The sequence below is a fragment of the Galeopterus variegatus genome, unplaced genomic scaffold, assembly GCF_000696425.1.
Source record: "Galeopterus variegatus unplaced genomic scaffold, G_variegatus-3.0.2 Scaffold3534, whole genome shotgun sequence".
NCBI lineage: Eukaryota > Metazoa > Chordata > Mammalia > Dermoptera > Cynocephalidae > Galeopterus > Galeopterus variegatus.
Window position 1 is genome coordinate 133,615 of NW_007729645.1, and position 23,771 is coordinate 157,385.

Genomic DNA, 23,771 nt, shown 5'->3' on the forward strand with positions numbered 1-23,771 from the left:
ATTTTTCTAGTAATCTTTTTGTTAAAGAATTGCATAAGTTTTTCCATAAAGGAGTTACTAGTCCTTTTTTCTCTTGGCTCTTTTTCAGGATAAAATGAAACTGTTTTTAGTTGGCACTGTAATGCCTTTTGTGTTGCATATGGCAAATTTTCTAAGACATAAAAAACATAGAGACAATATCATGTTGTACTATCTTGCTTTTGGTAATTTTAAATTTAGTAGATATTTTCTTATAAATACACTGATAAATATGTTAATGAAGATATAGTGTTTTGGGGAAATTGGCCTATGTTAACAGTACTAACATTGTGAGCATTCTTGGTCTAATTAAACTACGTAGTAGAACACCAAACTCATATTCTAAATGATTTCTGAAAAGGCCACAGCATAAGGTTGTCACTATCCCATGTTATCACTGGAAAAGAGACATGCTATTTCAGGTTATTTAGAACACCAAACTCATATTCTAAATGATTTCTGAAAAGGCCACAAGCATAAGGTTGTCACTATCCCATGTTATCACTGGAAAAGAGACATGCTATTTCAGGTTATTCCTTTCCTAAAATAAAGGATTGAGATGTAACTCATGCTCAGTCATGATCTCCAAGCAAACAGAAATGTGCAGTGGCCAATAAGATTATTTGATTCCACTGGGGTTCATAAAATGTTGTTTCTCAGTCCTTCCACTTCCTGCGGTGACCTCTGTGGGCGATCTTACCTCAAATGGCCAGTCAGTCTGGAGTACAGAATGTCTCTGAGAAGAGGGACAGAAAAACTAGAAAAAAGTTGTATCCCACACCTAAAAAAACAGACCTTTTCTGTGTAGTCTTCAGAACAACAGGTCGTCTGGCCAAAAGAAAGACACAATCCATTGCGTGCTTCCTGGATGAGAAGCCAGGAAAGCTTCTGTATCTGTTTTCGTTGCTTATAGCAGAATACCTGAAACTGCATAATTATAAGAAAAGAGGTTTACTCCTTACAGTTTTGGAGACTGTGAAGTCCATAGTCCAGGAAGTGCGTCTGGTAAGGGCCTTCTTAGTGGTAACAGAATCCCATGGTGACCAGGGTATCACAAGGCGAGAACGGCCTGAGCCAAAGAGCTAACCTTTCACTATCTCTCCTTATAAAGCCATCAGAACCACACCCATGATGTCTCACTACTTCATGAATGCAATAATCTATTCACAAGGGCATAGCCCTCATGGTCCAATCACCTCTCAAAGGCCCCACTTTTCACCTACCATAATTGGATTTCCCACCCTCTTAACACTGTTTCAGTGGAGACCAAGTTTCCAATATATGAACTTCTGGGAGACATATTTGACCCATAGCAGCTTCTAAACCATTTTTGCCGTCCCCACTCCTAGCCCCTATACCTAAAAAATAGAGAAACCTATAGTTTAAAATCTATAGGAGTCATATGAGGAAGCATCTTTATGTGTATTCTTTATGGCATGATATTAAGGCATGAAAAACCATTGCTTTTTTAAAAACTGTGCTAAAATATACATAACATAAAATTTACCTTTTTAAAACTCTTTTTAAGTTCGATGGCATTAAGTACACTCACGTTGTTGTGCAGGCATGATCACCGTCCATCCTCAGAACTGTTTCATCTTCCCCAATTGAAAGAAACCCTTTACCCATTAAACATTAATTCCCCATTTTCCCCTCCCCGCCCCAGCCCTGACAACCATCATTCTGCTTTCTGTCTCGGAATTTGACCGCATGTCCAGCTTCATTCTTTTGCATGTGGCTATAGTTTTCCCAACACCATTTGTTGAAACCATTACTTTTTTTATATGTACTAAAAACCAAACCTTCAATGGTTTGCTGGCTTGGCATTGTATAGTAGGAGATTTAATAGAAGATACTAAATATATATACATCGTGACAATAATTGAGGCATCAATAAACTTTGCTTTTCAAAGTGGCAGATTGTCCTATGGAATCAAAAAAAAAAAAGAAAAACTGACTTTCTCAAAATAATACATTTATAAAATTGGTTTGGTAAATGTGCATCTTTTTGAAAAGTTCTCTCCAATTAATACTAAATAAATATTTTTGTTTTGTGCCTAGGCATGGAAGAGGAGATGGTTTGTGTTACGCAGTGGCCGTTTAACTGGAGATCCAGATGTCTTGGAATATTACAAAAATGATCATGCCAAGAAGCCCATACGAATTATTGATTTAAATCTATGTCAGCAAGTCGATGCTGGATTGACATTTAACAAAAAAGAGTTTGAAAACAGCTATATTTTTGATATCAACACTATTGACCGGATTTTCTACTTGGTAGCAGACAGTGAAGAGGAGATGAATAAGTGGGTGCGCTGTATTTGTGACATCTGTGGGTTTAATCCTACAGAAGAAGGTAAGCTCAAGATTTTATTGTTCAACCTGAGTTTTCCTTTTTTGCTACATTTTTAGAAATGTCATGAAATTCTTTGTTATTTCAGTTACCAATATACAATGTGTTGTTTTATTTTTTTTATAATAGTAACTTGAAATTTGGAAAAAGCTTTGAACGCTTATCGGTTTGGGGAAAATCTTTTTATAGGTTTTAGAGAGAGATACTTAACCATTGTGGGGCAGTGTCTAAATAATTGTCCTGAGGAAGAAGGTGACAAGAAGACATACTTATTTAAGAGCATTTGTTGAGTTCTGATGTATTAAGTTGAGCTACATAACACTATTGATATTTGACTATATTTGACCTGTTTAAAACACTACTTTATGTGATTCAACCCAACTCTTTAGGAGTTGTTTTTAAACTATATTAGATTATGAAGCTATGAAAGCCAAAGTGATTACCAATACCTATGAAAAGCAAATGTCAGTCAGTCACAAAACACAATGAAAAAGTGCCAAAGGAGTTTACTTAACACAGGTCTTAAAAAGAGCATGGGGGGAAGGAACAGGGAGCTCAAGGTTTGAATAAGCAGTAGTGAGGAAAAGCTTCTTAGAAGAAGACAAATTATAAATTGTCAGCTTTCGAGGGAAGTAATATTATTACATAAATGAAAGGAGGGATGCAGAATCCTACAGCTGAAGGGACTTGGGACAGAAAGGATCCAGAGATGGAGTAAAATTATACTTGTCTGGAGCAGAAGCATTATGACTGAAAAAGGCAGAGGGGAGGGTTGCTCACAGATCTTGACTGAGGAACTGAGATTTGGGGTACCTATCCTGGGAAGGAGCTGAATGACTAGAGGTCTCAAGAAGAATTTTAGAAGTGGAATTCCTCTTCAGATACTTCTCTCTAGCTGTCTGACCATTTATTCCCTGTCCACTTCTCTATTTCACTTCCTTTTGAAACAAACACTAAGAACCTGTGTGTGGGACTCCAATACAGATTTAGATTTGTAGAGCCAAGAATCATAAATAAAGGCGAACTGAGGTCTTTGACCTTATTGTCTTCACAGTTATACTCACATTTAGATGTGTGCATTTCTGAATATCTGCATTTAGGAGGGCTGGAGATTTTGTGAGGGGTAGAAAATTATATTAATAATCAACATCACAATTTGGATTGAATTGCTTGATTGAGTGCTTATTTAAGAAAAGAAAATAAAAAACAAAAACTTTGAAGTGAGAAAGTAATCATCTCTAATGAGTGCAGGTTGGCATGCGCTTCCTCTCCGGCCAGTCAGCAGCCCTAGAGAAGGACCCCACAGGGCAGGGAGGATCCCCATGGTGACGGAAGCCAGAATGCCTTCAGGAGCATCCCTGAAAGAGGGAAGGAGGGACCCAGTTCAGCCCGGGGGGTGGTTAATGAACTAGAGATCTTCAACAGAGCTGTCTTGATGAAAAGCTTCAAGAAACTGTTACACAGGGGGTTGGGGGAGAGTGTTAAGGCTTCAGCTGGTCAGTTGTTTTCGAGAAGTTGCTAAATATGTTCACAGTGTAAGTGGGCATGAGGGTGTTATTTCTAACTCCAGTTAAACTCTTTTTGTTTGCATGCATAGTTCGTATTTGAGTACAGTGATGGATTTTAAAGTCACAAATGAGATAGCTCTCTCTTTAATGGTTATTTAATAACTACTCACTAATGATAATTATTGGATTTAGACACCACATTATTTTCCTCATATGATAGATTCTCTGTTAAAATAATTTGTCATCTTACAATCATTTTGTCGCCATTGTTGTTCCTTTGCCTGCTGCTTTTAAATTTAGAATTTGTTTTGGGGGACATCAGAGCAATGTAGTAGATTGAATTATGTGCCCCCAAAACTCACTGAAGCTTGAATTGTGTCCCCAAGTTTTATGTATTAGTGCTTAATCCCTACTGTGACTGTTAAGAGGGTGGGAAATCCTATTATAGTAATGGAAAGGTGGAGCTTTGAAGAGGTGATTGGATTATAGGACAGTGTAGTAGTGAATGGATTAAAAATGGTGGTCAGGGCATGGTTCTGAGGACTTTAAAATAAGAGGAGAGTCTGTCTCTCTGTCTCTCTCTGCTCTCTCTGCTTCTACCACCTTGCAATGTGAGACCCCTGAGTCACTGTTTCTACTACCAGATGGACTTTGGACTTCCTGGTCTCAGAAACTGTAAGAATAAATATCATTTTTCTTTATAAGTCACTCAGTTTCAGGTATTTTGTTATAAACAACCTAAATGGACTAATACCAGCAGACTTCTGTCTCCATTGGTTGCCTGTATAGATTGAGCTGATCTGAAAGGCTAAGTAGTAGGTGTTCTTGTATCTCTCTCTATTCTTTTCATAATCCTCCTTAATATATTTAACAAAGGAAATGGGATGTTCTCTTAGAGGATGTACATTCTTCAGTCAAGGAATGTGAGTGTCTAATTTTGGTTTTGGGTTTTTTTGTTTTGTTTTGTTTTGTTTGTGTTTTTTTGGTGTCTGGCCAGTATGGGGATTCAAACCCATAGTGTCTATTTTTTTGGAGGCACATGCAGAGGTGGATAGAGTTGAGAACCCCCAAATAAGAATTTCTAGTGCTCGAGAGTCCAAGATTAACTTTGCAAGTTTTAAGGCAGGCATTCTGGTTTGTTTGAACACCTACTCAGCTCCGGAAAGAAGAAAAGCTTATTCTGCTTTAGAAAATTAATTCATTAGTTCACCAAATTATTTGTTTGCTAACACTCTACTAGGCAATGGACATTCATTTAACAAATATATACCCATTTAGTTGACTAGTTAGGGCGATAAATGGTAAACATCACAGACATGGATCTGAGCATCTAGTGGAAGAGGGTTCATTAAAAGAAATATCCAAAATAATTTATTACAGTTATTGATGAGTGCAAGTTTATATATATGAGTATATTAAAGTACAATACTGTAGAAATGTGTAAATACACTTCTGGTCCTCATAGAGCTTACAATCAGTCTAGCAGGAGAGACAGACAAACAATCCAGGAATTATAATACCAGTTGATAAGTGCTCTGCTAAAGAAAAAAATAGATAAGCATGGATAGCAGCAGCACCTGATTTTAGTCTTAAGGCGGTCAGGAAAAGCCTAGGTAGTTTTTAAATGGCTCTGTGACTATAAGTGATTACGTACTGAGAATTTTTGTACTTAGTGGAACATTTTCATTGATTTTTGAAATCTGAATCAGTCAGTGACAATGTCTGCTTTCACTTTATAAAACCTCTACCAGGGTGAAGTTTCAGAACTTAAAAGCTACAGTGATCTTTTCAGTGGCCTAACTCCCAAGTCCTTATAAAACAGATTAGAAGTACATTTGGGTTGAGTGAAACCCTCCATTTGTGAACTTGATATCTTCACAGTATCCATGGGGGGAGGGCATGTTGCAAGAGAATTCATAGTATAATTAATCAAATTTAATATACGAGTATGTGTTCTGTGAGTTGGTTACCAAGAATGGCTATGCTAATCACAAATCATTTTTAGCTGTTCATTGGAACAAGCTGCTAAGGACTTTAATTTTCCAGTACTATCTACGTTTAGTTCATGAGCTGTATCTAAATGCAACTGCACTTATTTTTAAAATTCTGTGATTTAGTTTTATTCACAACTTTATCCTGGCCATCTCCCTAAATTGCCACAGTTAGAAATATGTTAATACACTGAATTGACATATATGTTTACTTTCTTGGAATAAATGAGTAAAAGATGAACAGTCTTCATTATGTAGTGTCAAGGAGCAAAAAATATTTTATAGTACTCTATAATTTTGGTTTTTGATACATAGTAGCAAAACTGCAAAAAGGCTTTAAAGTCAACCACTGTATTTCCTTATGCATTAGGAAGTGGCAGACTTTGCTAAATGCATTTTTTAAAAATTCACACATTTAAAGGTTTGTATCAAATTTTTAACAGCAGAGAATTGCTATTATCCTTTGTAATCATATTCATACAGTTTAATATGACAAGGTAAATATCAAAATTTGTTTGTTCTCCCATTAATTTTACTACCTGCTTTATATTTTCGTTTCTAAATAGATTTCACTGCCAGTCACTTAAACAGCAGAGAATTGCTATTATCCTTTGTAATCATATTCATACAGTTTAATATGACAAGGTAAATATCAAAACTTGTTTGTTCTTCCATTAATTTTACTACCTGCTTTATATTTTCGTTTCTAAATAGATTTCACTGCCAGTCACTTAGTAATAGGTGTTTTTGTTTTTACCTAGATCAGTCCCCTGAGCCCTGTGCACTTCCCATTTCAGAGAGCTGAATGTGCTACAACTCTTGGCTTGAAAATTGGCTAATATCAGGAGATGATTTTTCACTATACTAGTTTCAGGCTAAATGTGGGAAGAAACAGACTATGCTTGGATATCATAGTCTGACAAAATAACTATCCCCAGTCCCTGAGAGAATAACTAATTTTCCCCTGAAAACAAAAGGAAAGGGGAAAAATATGACCTGTGTTTTGATTCCAGGAACCTCTCAAAATATCGTTACCATGTTATTTCCGCTGCCCCAGGTGACCACTGCTATTATTGAATACTAAAAATGCTGGCAGGCTGTATCTGTTTTTAAATTCTAGCTCATTGAGCTGTGTGTGGTTCCTATGAATGCTTTTCTTTGGTAGAGTAGAAATTAATTTCTTTTGTTTTTCTTGGAAATGTGCAGATTTATTTTTGTTTCTACAACACCAAGGTGGAAGCTGTTAAATCTGCTAAACAAGTGCTGGGAAGCATAGCCTAAGGGCTGTGTGAAGCTCACCAACTTTGTATAAAGGCCCCTGGTCTAATTACAGGATGCAAGATTAGCAAATTGCCTCTGAGTTGCTTTTCTCAAAATGCCCAGATCAGAGTGTCTTAATAAAAACAAGTGCAATTCTGTTTGATATTCTTCCCTTTAATAAAGTGGGTAAACTAACATGTGAGAATATACACAGACTTCTGTAGGGAAAGTGAAAGTCAGTGGTCAGGCTGGGGGAGGAGGTGTTCAGAATCTTGCCAAGCATTTGATGTAAATATAACTACGCACGTGCACCCAGATGTTCCTTCGCTATTGTCTGATGTTGATGCACGTGGGCACCCAGGTATTCCTGAGTTGTCTCACTTGCACCCAGGTGTTCCTGGGTTATCGTACTTAAGTATAAAGGATGAGTGGCTCTGATCCACAGTGTCCCCCTGCCCCTGGGATACCCCCGGGTGGGGGGTGTGGGACAAGGGGTGGTCACTACTACTGCTGGAGGCTGTTGCTGCCAGGGCCCCTTCGGTGTCCCCCGGAGGCCACCGTCACTGCTGCTAGAGGCCGCTGGAGGCTGCTGGTAAGCTGCTGCTGTTGCTGAGGAAGCTGAGGATTGAGCTAATGTTGGAATGAACCTGTCAACTCTGCCAACGACTGCCGGGATCTTTTTCCAATTACCCAGCTTGTCACGTGCATATAAGGTGTCTGTGACCCAGCCTGCACGGCACATGAGGGAGTCTGTGACCCAGCCTGGCACGTGTGCGGTCTGGTGACCCAGCCTGGCATGTGAGCGGTATGGCAATGCAGCCTGGCATGTGAGGGGTCTGTGACCCACCCTGGCATGTGAGGGGTCTGTGACCTAATCTGTACAATGGGTTTGAATGGTCTGAGCCCTAGCCCGACACACTTCCTTTCCTGTAAAGGAGTCTTCCTCAATCAAGGACTTTTAACTTTCTTATATTTATTTTTATTGTGGTATAACTTGCTACTATATGAAAGGCATAAATCTTAAATGTGTAGTTCAATATAGTTTTATATATCCATTTATATCTCTGCATAAATATCAGTGTAACTGCCTCTATGGGTAAGAAATGGAAAATTTCTACTCCCCTAGGTTTTCTCATGCCTCTTCCCAGTAAAGCCCCTACACAAATGAAACTTGTCTTGTTGTTGTCTTTTGCTTCTATCACTATAGATTAGTTTTGCTTATTCTTAAACTTCATATAAATGGAACCACTGAGTCTGGCTTCTTTTTTCCAGTATTAAGTCTGTGGGATTCATCCGGGTTGTAGCATGTAACAAGGGTTTTTCTTCATCCTTGGTAGTATTCCATTGTGTGAATATATCACAAAGTATGGATCTATTCGAATGTCGATGGACATTTGGGTGGTTTTCAGTTTTTAGTTAATACACATAATGCTGTGGTAAACATTCTTATATGTGTCTTTCGATGGACATAAACACTTAGTTCTTTTGGGTATATACCCATGAGTGGAATGGCTCTGTCATAGGATATATGCATATTTAGTTTTAGTAGATTTAGAAGCTTTAGTTTTCTAAAGTTATTGTACCAATTGCTTTCCTACCAGCAGTGGATGATATTACAGTTACCATACATTCTCACCACCATTTGGTATTGTCATTAATTTTAGCCATTCTAGTGGGTGTGTAGTGGTATTTTGTCATTTTAATTGGCATTTTCCTAAGGACCAGTTCAACCAGAGTGAGTTTTTTTTGTTTTTTCTGTTTTGTTTTATTGCATATTTTCAAGCTGCTGCCTCTGAGATCTTGTTTCATAGACTCTCCTGGTGAGGCCCAGGGACCGAGATTTCTAAAATACCCCACAAGTTGTTCTGATGCCGTCTACCTCTGAATAAGAATTATGGCATTTGTCAGCATTGCCTAAGGGTTTATTTTAAAGTTTCTAAGAATGTTTTTACAATCTATTAAGGAGAGAGTCATGAAAAATAAGAAGATAATATTTCTATTTGAAACACATTAAACAGATTTTGCCGTGATTCAGGGTCTTCAATAGTTGATTAAATAAATTGAAGAGACTACAGGTTGCAACTACTGCTATTTCTTGTTTGTATCCATTTGTCAGATCTATCTTTATAAAATGTTCTTCTATAAACAGTGGTATATTCAGAAATGAGAAGATTGTTATGTTAGTATTAATGATAATGCATACTCTTCATAGACTCTTTGCTAAGTTAATTAGACAAAGATCTATTTGAAATGCTTCTCTTTACAGAGATAAAAATTCTGCAACACACTGGGAAAATCAGTAATCAGTAGAAATAGAGTAATCTTGGCGTTTTTACCTTTAATAGTGAACATAAAGTTATAACTTTTACAATAGAGACCAAAAAATATTCTAAAAGACCAAAAAATATTCTATCAGCAGATATAGCCCATCTTCAGAGAAAAGAATCTCATCTGGTCTCCTGTTAAAAACATGGGCAGTACCACAGTTCTATTTGTTTATTTTTATTTTATTTTTTATTAGCATATTCATTGTTACAAATCATACTTACTCTTTATGCCCCTTATCTAATCTCTCCCGTTTCCCCTCCCCCCTCTAATAACCATAGATTTGTTCTCTCCATCTGATAGATTAATTGGTTTGTTGCCTAGATGATCTGTCCAGTACTGAGACAGGTGTGAACAACTCCTCCCCTATTATCATAAACCAAATGCTTCTTCTATTACTGTGGAGTGTGCTTTGTGGAGAGAGAGGACCTCTTCTTTTTTTTAATTGGTCTCTGCTGGTATCCCTTCTTGTGTCAATTATGTTGAGAGTCTGGCATGCCATCTGCACAGTGGCTGTGACTGCTGCTATGGAGACTAGCCACTTTTGCAGCAGCCATGGCAATTGCGGTGGCTATGCGGGGCTACCCATGTAAAAACGGTGTTATTAGTGTGCTCCTTACCTGGTTGCAGCTGGGTTTGGCTTCTACTGGCTCCATGCCTCAGGCCCCCAGAGGGGCCCTGGGATGGTAGCAGCAGCTTGCCTACTTGCAGCTGGGCTCGGCTTCCCATGGCTCCAAGCCTCAAACAGAATACCCACAGACTAGAGACAGAGTTTGATATTAACTAGTAAAGGTCTAACACCACCAAAGAACACCTATAAAATGTAGAAGGACCCGAAGCCCCTGGGGCTCCCAAGCCAGGGATGGGGGAGGCTGAGGGCCTCAGCCATGCCCCGCCAACATCCAATACCAGGTTTTTTTTACTGCATGCTCAGATACAGTAAATTAGTGGTCACAAAATAAGAGAACCTATCACATCAACATTGAAATATTCTGCCTTAGTAATAAGAATAGAATTGTTTCCTAGGGCATAAAATCTTGTGCTGTTTGATTTATTTTTAAAAATTATTATTTTGAATGTGCAGAGGCATTACCTAGGCACCCCAGTTTCTGTGAGGGACGCTAACACCAGGGCATTATGGTTCCAAATATGACAAAACTGTGTGTTCGGATGGGGTCATGTGGGCCAGTTTATTATTTGTGGATTTCATCACATGATAATCTACTTCTCTTTATTGAAGGCTTGTTCACTGAAAGGCTTTCCTTAGCAGTACTTATTAGCTTTCTAAGTAAATTTCAATTAGGATACTCCAGCAGCTTATTAAGCCTTTAATGGATATTAATTATACTCTTCGTGCCTTCTGAATTAAGAGATGGGAAATAATTTTACACATATAAGCAAACCCTAAACCAATGTTTGTTTCTTAGAAACTTGATACCAGCATTACTTAGAGCAGTATATTAGAAACCTAAGCAAGGCCAAAAGCAGAATGGTCTGTTAAATTACTTGTAGCATAGAATAGGGGCTACACGTCTTTATAAGGTGGAACAGAATTTTTTTCTTTTAGACCAGGTGCTTAACTTTGGCTAGAAATCTTATGTTAGGGAATATTTAGACACAGTGCAATGCTTCTATTAAAATATGCAGAACTTAGTATATAGTCAAATTAATGTGAGTAAAATGATCCCAAACACTAAAACTTTGAAGATAGTGCATTATCTGAACCAAAGTAGTAGAGTGGTTCGTTCTTGCCTTTTTAAAGTCATTCGTTTGCCTGTATTGTTTAGAATGGTTCTAGTTGCTCTTCATAGCTGTTTAATGGTCTCTTTTCTTTCATGTGCTTGCTAGTGAACATAATGGTAGTTTTTCCTCTAGTTCTTGCATCTCATAAGAACATATAAGTCTTGGGCCGGCCCGGTGGCGCACTCGGTAGAGTGCGGCGCTTGGGAGTGCGGCAGCGCTCCCGCCGAGGGTTCGGATCCCATATAGAGACCGGTCCGCTCACTGGCTGAGTGCGGTGCGGGCGCAACACCGAGGGTTGCGATACCGTTACCGGTCACGAAAAAAGGAAAAGAAAAAAAAAAAAAAAAGAACATATAAGTCTTCACATATTGTGAACAAGATATTTTTTAAAAAGGAAGCTGAATCCTCATAAAGTTCAGAGACTCTTGTAGCTGTAAAGAGGATAGAACACTTTTTGTCATTCACAGGTAGAAGAAATGAAAGGGTAAAAATGAGATGGTCCCATTGTGTTAAAACAAGGTCAGACAAACCTGATTGCCTGGCTGGGTGATTTTCTTTTCCAACTTAACATGAATTACTCAAGTCGTTTAGTGTATAGCCATCAAGTTTAGAAAAAATATTAAAGGAGAGTGTGTCTAACAAGAATAACCACCTGGAAAACTTCTTAGGAGTTATAGGGAAAAGCTAGAATTCATACTGCTTTATACACCAAAGTATTTCCAGTGTTTAGTTTTGTTTTGGTCAGAACTAAAAATTGAACTGGATTATTCTCTTTTACCATGCCTGTCCTGTAGAGGAAAGAAGTAGATAAAATGTACTTGTGAATACAGCCTGTAGGATCATTAACAGTTTCTCATCCCTTTGCTCTTTTTTTCCTCCTTAATGTTGTATATATTTTTCTTAAGCTCTTCTTTAAAAGATAAATATTTTTCATAGTTCTCTTAAATCCACAAGGATTTACTCTGAGTCACTGTTTAATCTGTGGCATTTTAAATCCCCTTAAATAAATCTCTGTATAGTTGCAACTGAATCAAAGTAGTAAAGCATTTCATAGGGTATGTTATATATACCACTTTATAATCAACAATTAGACATGACAATAGGTATTTATGAGCACCCACTGAAAGTAGGGTGTTTTGTTGTGTAAATATCCAGAAGTTTATTTTTTTTGTTGTCACCATTTTCTTTTCTCACCTTCCATAAATAGGAAAGAAAGAAAGAGCAGGGGAGGGGAGGAGAAGAAAGAAAGATTGATTAACTCCTGGCATAAGGTGTTAGATTTTGTAAGATGAGCCTGTATGAAGACTTGACATTGCATGAAGCATAAGATAAAAAGTTAAAATTTATCTCAACTTCTGTTTACTCAGGCCAAATTCTCTAACTGAAAGAAGTTTTCAAATTTAATTAGCATCTAGCAGGACTCACAGAGTTCTTCAGCAAATCCCAAACTGTGCATGCAGGCAAATGGCTCTTACAGATTTGGAGGTGAATCTTGTTTTAATCTCTTCCAACTTGATGTAAAGTGAGTGCTCAGTCAGTTTCTGTCCCATAAATGCAACTTATTTTTTTTTTTTTTAATTTTTGGCGTCTACTACATGTAAGGCACAGTGAAGCATAGAGGAGTTAAGTGAGTGCTCAGTCAGTTTCTGTCCCATAAATGCAACTTATTTTTTTTTTTTTTAATTTTTGGCGTCTACTACATGTAAGGCACAGTGAAGCATAGAGGAGTTCTGATCCTTTTTTGTTTGTTATTAAGAACCATACTTAGAGATATACTGTTCTGTTTAGCCATGTTAGTGTGTTATTCAGGCTTCACAATTAGGATATGACCTTCTATGCCTAGGAGGAAGAATTGTAAAATGAACTAAGTAAACTTTGTTGTGTTGCATATATGAATATTACAGTTAAATATATAAAGACATTATCAAAGACATGTAGATTTATTCTAAGTATCTAGAGAAGATAGAGCTGACATTTAGCCCCTCTCTGGTAAATAAACAGGCGAAATGACCTGCATTTAACTCTATTTGGTAGAACATTTAATTTCCTTACCACTTTTTAGCATCTTTTATGTAATGTTTTGTTGTGAAAATCTATTTCAACCCAGCGTTTTCTACTTTAATATAAACAGAAAGCTGACACATTTGTTTATTCGTGCCTGAGCATTTGCCTTTTTCTGTATTATTTGTACCCTTGTATTCCTAACCAGACTAACAGAGAGCGTTTTTCTTCTGGGCCCTTAAAATTGTACTTGGTTATGTGAGTGATTCCAGTGGGATTTTATTTCTAGGTTTTCAGCTTATTTTCAAATTACTTCATTCTGCACAATTTAGGTATTTTCATATGTCTTTTCAGAACATAGTTAAGGGCTTAATATTACTTCATCACTTGCTAACCCCCTTTTCATGAAAATACTACAGAAATTCACTAAAAGGCAAATAGGCTTTGAGCTAAGGGAACAGGCAATACCTTAAAGATGTTCTTTCCTGAACACGAATAGAACTTATTTTCACCAGTCCTACCATTAGAAATATTTCTCCCTCATCTGATAAGAAGTAGAAAGAAAAGAAGGGACAGCGAAATAAGACCAGGGTGGAGAGCTGCCCTTGGTACTCGCAGCACCATGGGCCTGTAAATGCCACGTAATAAGTGTGTCTTCTTGGAAGTTTGGCTTGGCTTAGAAAGCACGTTGTTTATCATCATGGAAAAAAAAAATCTGTCACTTCTGCTAAGATTGTTGAACACCTTCATTCCCAGTAACCTCAAATCAAAAAACTGTTAAAGGCAAGGTTAACGTGGCTTTTTTAGAGCCTCTGGAATAGAGAATAAGCCCTACTATTTAGATCTCTTGGACAAGAACCACTTACTTCCTGTATAAATGTTGTCATTTAGTTAGTATTTGTTTTAACTGATATTGTCATGGTTTATTCTGTTTTTGTGTGTTGAAACAATTTATCTCTAAACTTGAAAGTAACTTTTTTAAAAAGATTCTTGTAATGTGATAGTGATAGTTAAACTTTGGTGTTGCAGATCCTGTGAAGCCACCTGGCAGCTCCTTACAAGCCCCAGCTGATTTACCTTTAGCTATAAATGCAGCCCCACCATCCACCCAGGTGGATTTATCCTCTGCTGCTCTACCTCCTCCCTATCAGCTACTCAACCCTCCACCACACCTGGAATCTCTTGGTATCCAAGAGGATCCTCAAGACTACCTCTTGCTAATCAACTGTCAAAGCAAGAAGCCTGAACCCACCAGGTAAATTGTATTTGCATGTATGTGTGTGTGTGTACATTTAAGAATCTTACCTTTAAACTTTTTTAACCATGACTTGCAGACTTAAAAGAAACCATCTCTATAGGCTTATGTTTCAGACTTATACTTCAGGTTTATATTCCTCTATTAATGATTTCTGATATTCAGGAGATTTTATTGAAGAAACAGTGTCTACCATCTTTGGCAAAGAACAGTTACACCTACCAGGCTTTTTTGGAAGTCTGTCTACTGTTTTATAGTCTTTGTTACAGACTCACAGTATTACTTGCTTAACAGATTTCTCTGATTTATAAATGGTGATCTTGCTCCATTTCTTATGTGATTGTAAACCAGCCAAGGGTCATCTTTTGTTTCTGAAGAAGGAGAGGAATACCTACTACTAGAAGATTTTGAAAGCAAAACGATTCCATTGCAGTGAGTGTGTTGTGGTTGTTTTGGATCTGTGTGAGAAATTAATCTTACAGGTAAAATCCCAATTCAGCAAATTCTATGGAATACAAATTGGGTTTTAGTGAAATTTGATGAAATCTAATATATTGCTAAAACCTATGAAACTTTCAATCTTCATACCTAGCAATGAAGTAGAGCTTACCCCAAGCCTTGACTTTACACATTTTTAAGTACAAAAAAGTATATGGAGTACAGTTCTTGACTGGAGAGTCACACAGCCTTTCCCAAATCCTTGGTTTCCCTGTCACCTCCCTCTCTTCTCCTACACCCCTCCCCTCTTCTAAGCTATAAGATATTTTAATTTGATCATTGTTGACATTGAGTAGTTGGGGCTGGCCGGTTAGCTCAGTTGGTTAGAGCATGATGCTGATAAGACCAAAGTCCAGGGTTTGATTCCTGTACCAGCCAGTGACCCCCCCAAAAAACATGACAGTTGGGTAGCTGGAAGGCTTAAGGTGACAGAGAGAGTTAATGGGCAGTTGTTTTACTATTTTAAAAAGGAGAAGGAAAATGATTAAGAGGTTAGTCTCTACCAATAAGAGCTATGTGATAGTGATATCAGTCTATTGGGTATTTTTATTTACAGTATAAGACTGGACTTGTATAGTAGATGTGAAAGATTTTTTTAAACAGGGTTATAAGATATTAAACATTATTACTTCTGTGACAAAAAAAAAGGTGTTTTTTTTTCTTTTTCATGTAAAGAGTGATTATTACTGGGCTAGGATCAGACAAAGCACTTGGTGACAAAAAAAAAGGTGTTTTTTTTTTTTCTTTTTCATGTAAAGAGTGATTATTACTGGGCTAGGATCAGACAAAGCACTTACTTGTTCAAAAATTTTTATGTAGAATTTAAGGTCTACAAAACAGTTTCTGTGAACCATTCCCTGAAATGACAGGAATAGCTCACAAACATTCCAAAGATGGGTTTCTATATATTTGTTGTAGTGGGATTTTACCTGTAAGAGCAAAAGAAAAAAATTTATAAATCAACACTAGTTAATAATATCAAATTCTAACTTGATTTTGCCTGTTTGCTGTGAGTATTTTAAATTACACACTCGCAACTTTGTTATCTATGCTACTAACTAAGATTTTATTTTATGGAGATTCACAGTTGTTTTTCAATATCAGCTTTTTAAAAGCCAACAGCTAAGGGGCAGCTTTCAGTACATTTTCTTTTCATATAGTGTCTTTCATTGATTTCACCGGTATCATAGCTTTTTTGTTGCAGTAGAAGTTATGCTCAAAATCAATGCCCAGATATATTTTGTCACCTATTGTTTGCAAAAGTGACAGTTAAATAATAAATATTTGTTAAGTACCCACTGTGTGCCCACTGTTATATAAGATACAGTCCCCACAGATACAGTTGCCTCTGGAATTCACGAGGAAGGCTTGTTAAGAAGTGAAATCAGGCAAGCATTATTTATAGATGAAGACGATAAATGAGAGTTGCCTTGCAAACTCTTGTTCATCCTTCAAGATTCAGCTCAGACATGTACTCCTCTAGGAAGCATTCCCCCAAACTCCCAGGTTAGACTAAATGTCTCTTCATTTTTATCACATCCTGGTTGTACCTATGTATCTCTGTTGCATCACAGTATTGGAAATAGCTTGATATTTGTAGTTATTCGCTGCTGAACTGTTACCTAGTCAGATAGGGAGCTTTAAATATAGCACTCTATATTCTCTTAACTCCCTCATTTGAATTAAATGAAGTGCAAATTTTAGAATATACATAGGTGCACTAGAAATTCTACAAAGGGACAGTGCAAGTGTTTTTAAGATGGAGAAATCAGTGAGGAGCTTTGAAGGAGAAGGAGGATTTGAACGACACCTAGTTGGTGAGAGAAAAGGAGAAAGTCATTAGTAATTTGTGCATAAGTAGCTTGAGGAAAAGGACATGTGAGAATGAGCATGGTTGGATAAAGGTAATGAGGACAGCCTGCTTGGAGGAAAAGACTCAAATTGGATAGTAGGACATACAAGTTAGAGCCAGGTTATTAGTAGCCTCAATGCAAGTGGATTAGTTTGTGGCCTTGTAGTTCTCACAGCCTGTAGGGACTTAATAGGTTTTCCTCTGAGAAGGTGAATGATATAAAAACCATGTTTTGCAAATATTGATCTCATAGCAGTATAGCAGTATGGTCCCATGGATAGAATGGAAGAGGGAGAAACTAGAGGAAAGGAGAAGTTTAGGAGGAGGGTTCGGTAATACAGATCTCAGCAGAGACATGGACCTGAATGTGGGGTGCTGGCAGTGAGAATAGAGCAGGGAAGTAGAAATTCAGGGAGAAGGACTTGGTGCCTGAGTAACTGTGGGGATTAAAGAGAGGGAATCCAGCTGATTGGTTTTGAGTCCAGAGAATCTGGGTAAAGTCATTTCTTTTAATGCAATTAGGAAGGGTAATCAACTTGAGAAGTAAATTGAATTTGGTTTGGGACGCATGAGCAACATAATACTGGGATAACCAAGAAGAAATATCAGTTTGAAAATATGGGACTCAGAGTCTGATGAGAAGATGAGTTGTCAGAATTCAGAAAAGGTGAAGTTATGAAAAAGGAGATTTTTCTAATGGCGTGTGTGGAAAAGGGTTAGAGGACTGAATTCTGTTGGCCATTTCCAGGTGGAGAGATAGGAAGAAGGAGGCAGTCAATGAAACCAGGAAATAATCAAGGGAGAAGCAAAGTGAGGATGGGAGGTTAATCAGAAAATATGGGTTCTCTGATACCAAAGGAGGGGAGTTTCAATGAATAAAAGCAACACACAGTGCAAGATGTTACTAAGAAATCAGGGAATAGAGGCCCTTTAAGAAAATAATAAAATAAAATAACAAACTCTATCACAGGTTATTTAAAGAAATATTAAAATGAGAGTGTGCTTGTATTGTTAGCTTCATCTGGCTTATACCCAAATTTTGTGATACCTTAAAATGCAGAAACTGAAAATGTACCCAAACCATAAAATATACTCTAATGAGATTACTCAAGGTTAATTATTGTTTGGAGTTGGTTAACTCTGTGTCATATGTTTTGATCCTTTTTATAGTGTTGGCTAAATGTATGTTAAAGAACATTAGAAAAGGGAGGATACATGAAACCTATTAAGTTGTCACCTGCTTGTAAGGTCACATTGAATTTATTCAAGACTAGGTGATCATCAGACTTAGTTTTACAGAACAACATATTTGCCACAGGCAGGTTAAAGAGCAATGGATCAACTTTATACACTGTATTGGCACTAGGTTTTTGCATGCTTCCCAGAGGAAATGCTTTTCCTTGTGTCTATGCCTTAAACATTTACCTTTCCCTGAGTTTTGTAATGTCTAATTCTAGTGCTTCAGGGATTGTGATTTTATGTGTGAATTTAATAGTTGGAGTTGGGGATGTGGGCAGGTACAGGACAGGACTTAGGGAGAATGCTTTTGGTGGTTTTGTGGTGGCGGTTTTGTTGTCTGGTATATAATCATAAAAACTAAAGAATATTTGAGCTTTAAATCTTATGGATCATACACAAAAAATCTAATGAAAAAAGCCATGTATTTTGATTGCTAAGCTATAAATATATCTACCAAAAACGTATTCTATGTCTTCACCATGTTTTACTCTGTCATTAACGATTTTAGAACGCATGCTGATTCTGCAAAATCCACCTCTTCTGAAACAGACTGCAATGATAATGTCCCTTCTCATAAAAATCCTGCTTCCTCCCAGAGCAAACATGGAGTGAATGGCTTTTTTCAGCAGCAGATGATGTACGACTCTCCACCGTCACGTGCTGCATCTGTTTCTGTAGACTCCAGCCTTTATAACCTGCCCAGGAGTTATTCCCATGATGTTCTACCAAAGGTGTCTCCATCAAGTACTGAAGCAGATGGAGAACTCTATGTTTTTAATACCCCATCTGGGACGTCAAATGTAGAGACTCAAATGAGGCATGTATCTATTAGTTATGACATTCCTCCAACACCTGGTAATACTTATCAGATTCCACGAACATTTCCAGAAGGAACCTTGGGACAGACGTCAAAGCTAGACAGTATTCCAGATATTCCTCCACCTCGGCCACCGAAACCACATTCAGCCCATGACCGATCTCCTGTGGAAACGTGTAGTATCCCACGCACGGCCTCAGACACTGACAGTAGTTACTGTATCCCTACAGCAGGGATGCCGCCATCACGTAGTAATACCGTTTCCACTGTGGATTTGAACAAATTGCGAAAAGGTCAGCTCTGGTTGGCTTCTACCCTCTTAGAGGTTAATGATACATCTGTTTTTCTGATTATTTGTTCTTTTCAGCATAGTATGATGTTAAATGAAACTCCTTTTTTTCTTCAACTGTGCAGTAATCCACTCGTGTAGCCAAGATATCAGAGTCTCAGTAGCTCCCTGGAAGGGTGTGTGTGTGTGTGTGTGCATGCATGTGTGCATGCATGCTCTGCTGCAAGGGAGAAAGAGTTGGAGTTTTTCATCCCCGAAGAAGTATGCCCTTAGTAATGACTTCCTGCCTCTGGGAGTGTGCACCTCTCTCTCTCATTTTCCATATATCCTGGGTGGGCAGGCCCTCTGTTTGGGCAGAAGAGCCGGAAATGGGCCAGCCACAGAGCCTGTCCGAGTCATACCCTTTCCTGTATTTGTGTGCCTTATGACCATGTCTATGTCACATCTGTTGGGCTCTGTTTCCTTCCTTCCTATATAAGTAATGTTTACGTTGTGTCTAACGAGTTGTTTCAGTCAAGCTATTATGCTTTTTGTTTCTTTGATTTTTATTTATTTTTAAAGTGCTGAATCTTCTCTCCCCTTATCACTAGCCACTTCACTTATTGCTAGTGAGTATACTTTTCCTATACCATTCCCTAGAGCCTGCACCAAAGGTTATAGATACGGAGGGAAAAAATGGGTCTGAGTTATTCTCTGAGATTCTTAAAGTCCTAAAAATAGAAAGCCAAAGTTTTTAATGCACATACCCTATAAACTATGTGCTAATATTTCTGTATTTTGGGAGAAAGTTTTCTAACTATATTAAAGAAAATAAAGACTTAATGTATCATGAATAGTATTTGTATCAGTACTTACTAAACTAGTCAGTACCAATTTCCAACTCCCTTCTTGAAGTGTATAACTTGGATATGATATAATGAGATATAAGTTAAGGGGCTGGTCAGTTGGTTAGAGCGTGGTTCTATAACACTAAGGTTAAGGGTTTAGATCCCCTTACTGGCCAGCCACAAAAAAAAAAAAAAAAAAAAAAAAAAACATCAAAGAGATATGAGTTAAGACCATGATTATGCAAAAGTTGAGAAAACATCTTATCCCAGGTTTAGACATTCACTTACTCTCATGATCAGATATTGGTATTGGTTAGCAAATAGGTGAATGTCTATATTTTTCTAGTGGTTTAATGTGCCAATTCAATATATTATTCTGTGAGCATTCTTTTTAAAATTGATGTGTGTGCATGGATGCATGTGTGCATGTGTGTAAAGAGAGAAAGAATAGGTCATTCCTGATTACTCTGAGAGCTGGCAAAGATGGGAAGAAATGTTGATAGTTTGTTTTTTATTTTAGATGCTAGTTCTCAAGACTGCTATGATATTCCACGAACATTTCCAAGTGATAGATCTAGTTCGCTTGAAGGCTTCCATAACCACTTTGTAAGTATAATTGAGCTTGGCATCTTCAAGTGTATTTCATTGTCAAAATCTTCATACTTAGTGCCCTGAGACTAAATGAGATCGTGAAATAAGAGTACCTTTAGATCTGTATGAGTTGGTGTGACTTAAAATTGTGCTTTCACACTTTACAGTAGTTTTTTGTTTATTAAAAAAAATGTATGTGTATTTTAGAAAATCAAAAATGTGTTGACAGTGGGAAGTGTATCAAGTGAAGAACTGGATGAAAATTACGTCCCGATGAATCCAAACTCGCCACCACGACAACATTCCAGCAGTTTTACAGAACCAATTCAGGAAGCAAATTATGTGCCAATGACTCCAGGGACATTTGATTTCTCTTCATTTGGAATGCAAGTTCCTCCTCCTGCTCATATGGGCTTCAGGTCCAGCCCAAAGACCCCTCCCAGAAGGCCTGTTCCTGTTGCAGACTGTGAACCACCCCCTGTGGATAGGAACCTCAAGCCAGACAGAAAAGGTAAGGAGAGCATGGCGAAGTACAAGGATTGGGGGTGCCAAGTTAGATCTGTATTTAACTGTCATTAAATCCAAAACAGAATTGGGACTAGAAATTCTGAAATATTTCACATTACCTTAGTCATCAACCTTTTTAAGTAAAGCAGTACTGCTATTTATAGATTAATAATTATTATATATTGATGCCCAGATGAGATTTATCTCTAGAGTAGAGGTTACAAACTAAAATACCCACAGGGATTGGCAGGAAACGAGAGAAAATTAGGAGAAACTGGAACACCCTTGCCTCATCTAAATTGAGTAACTAACTTCTACTCAGCTACAGTACTTTGTTGACTTATGAAAATATGAGCTCATGCAGGCAAATCTTCTATTATGTCAAGAGAAGCCAGAAATTTCAGATATGCATAACCTCTTGATTTTTAAAGTTCCATCAGCTGATGTGATTGTTTTTTTTTAAAAACATTACAACCAAATCAGACACTTCTATAAGCTCGATATAGCCTTCAGTTGTTAATTTGTAACCTCTTCTCTAGAGTGTATCATATCAAATCAGATTTAAGATTACTAATGTACTTGACGTAGTTATTTAAGAACAGTGAAGTTGTCTGTATAATCTTTCTGTTCTGTCTGTATAACAACTTCTTAAAAATTACTCTGCCTTTGCTGGAGTATAAATAAATGCTGCTAGTCTCTTCTTTTATACTGACCTTCACAAGTAACATTAAGTTCTATGATATGATTTGTTAAGAACTCTGTATAAAAGAAACTGTTCAGCCAAATTGGGTGATACCTAAGTTTTTAAGATTTGGGTTTAAGTAGTTAAAACACAGACAACTTGCTGTGTGCAGTATGCTGTTAGTGTGACTTAATGTTGACGACCAACTAAGTTAACATAAACGTAAGTGATACAGTTTCTGGCTTACTGCAGAGGATTTCAGTGCATTTGAAATGTTTCATGTGCTGTAAGTAGCTTTTTAAGAACATGTAATATTTATGTAAATTTCTCATTAACTTGGGATCTCATTAGATCATTAATATTAGTTCTGTTTTAGTTCTGTTTAAGTTCCGGTTGTGGGGAATAGACACTGAGACACTCAGAGTGTCTTTAGACAATCTTTAGGAAAAGGATTTTATTTTCAAGTAAGTAAGGATACACCTATGCTGAAACAGGAACGTTACTAGGAACCGAGGCAATCCTAGGGGACCTTCAATATGTCCTACTCTTTCTGCGCATTTCTGGCTCATGGGAAGTCTTTGCATCTGCCTTGTTCTCTCTCACACTCTTTCCTTCTTTTTTTGATTTTTTTTTCTACTCTGTATTCTCTCCCTTAAATGGGTTCTGCTTTCCCAGAGCTTTGGCCTGCACCACCCCTCTGTGGTCTTGATTCTGCATCTTGGCTCCTTTTCGTGTTCCCTTGGAGCTTCTGCGTTGACTTCTAATTGCCTCATTCATCATTCACTCACTTCAGATTCCTTAGAGATTGTTTGATTGGTCCAATTTGTCATTGTACACCAGACCACATGATAGGTTGCAGGCTAACCCACCTTTGACAGCTGTGAAGATGTGTAAAACCTAGGGCCACACATACTGCCCAGGTAGCAGTGAGCATCCCAGGCGTTTTACAGGATGATGTTCTCTTTTGTTTTTCTTTGTCCTCGTTTGTCTCTAAATCTAGTTTAGTCATTATTACTTATTTTCTTCTTTGCATACAACGTGTAAAAGTATGTTTGCACATGTATAGATTTATAATTGACTCACAGATTGCTATGAACACTTTGAAATATTGAAATATCGATTTTCATGTTAAAATGGTGCTTTCCTTATTTTCCTATCATTAGTGCACGTTAGCTGCAGATGCCTGCTTTTTAATCCCAAACTTAACAGTTTTATATCCTAAGGTCCCACATAAATGTGGAGGCTGTAAGGTTTGGGTAAAAGCACAAAGCTCTGAGTCCTACCTCCTTTTCTCCCCTGCCTGCTCCTTCCCCTTAGGCTCTGCAGAACACAGTTTGAAAACTCCCAACACATGTCACAGTTAGTGATTCCATGTGGCAAGCATAATACGGAATCAGAAAAGATCCCTCTTTATATCTTAGAAAAGTATTAAGATCATAATGATATGCTTTAATATCATCTAGGTCTGATATAGCTCATGTATCCCATATTATTATCATATATATTATTATGTATGTATATATCATAATAATGACATATATAATTCTATATATCATATATATTACGTAGATGTATAATTATACTTCCCTACGCAGAATGAAAGTACTATGTATTCTAGTCCACGAGGGAGTCATTGTCCTAGTTCTCTAAATCAACCTAAAGTGACTTTACAGTAGAACAGAACAAAGTAGGTGCTTGGTTACTTCTGGAGATTGTATTCATTCTTTTAAAAATTAACTGAACTGTTCAGAAATAGTTCTGAGCTCATTGGCCAGATTGTTTATTTGGCATATTGGCTTAGATACAAAAGAATACCCAGACTGAAATACACATATAGTTTTCAGCGAAGCCAAAATAGGTTTAGCAAAACAGTAAAGTGGTTACTAAAATCATAGTATTTAAAAAAAGAAGTTGCTTTTTTTAAGTACTATTCTACTTTTTAAGTAAATGTGATATGAGAGAGGAGACATGAGCAAGTATTTAACGTTTCCAGGAGAACTTTGTCAGCTTACTCT

The 23,771-nt window shown here is 37.3% G+C and overlaps 1 protein-coding gene across 2 annotated transcripts in view; it reads left to right on the top strand.

Moving 5' to 3' along the window:
- The window catches only part of GAB1 (GRB2-associated binding protein 1), a 125,721-nt gene that overhangs the window by 78,145 nt on the left and 23,805 nt on the right, over positions 1-23,771 (top strand). For both annotated transcript variants that reach the window (XM_008585347.1, XM_008585349.1), the window contains exons 2-6: positions 2,080-2,374; positions 14,229-14,454; positions 18,552-19,153; positions 20,497-20,582; positions 20,775-21,078. In XM_008585347.1, coding sequence (XP_008583569.1) covers positions 2,080-2,374; positions 14,229-14,454; positions 18,552-19,153; positions 20,497-20,582; positions 20,775-21,078 — 1,513 coding nt within the window. The remainder of the gene's footprint in view (positions 1-2,079; positions 2,375-14,228; positions 14,455-18,551; positions 19,154-20,496; positions 20,583-20,774; positions 21,079-23,771) is intronic.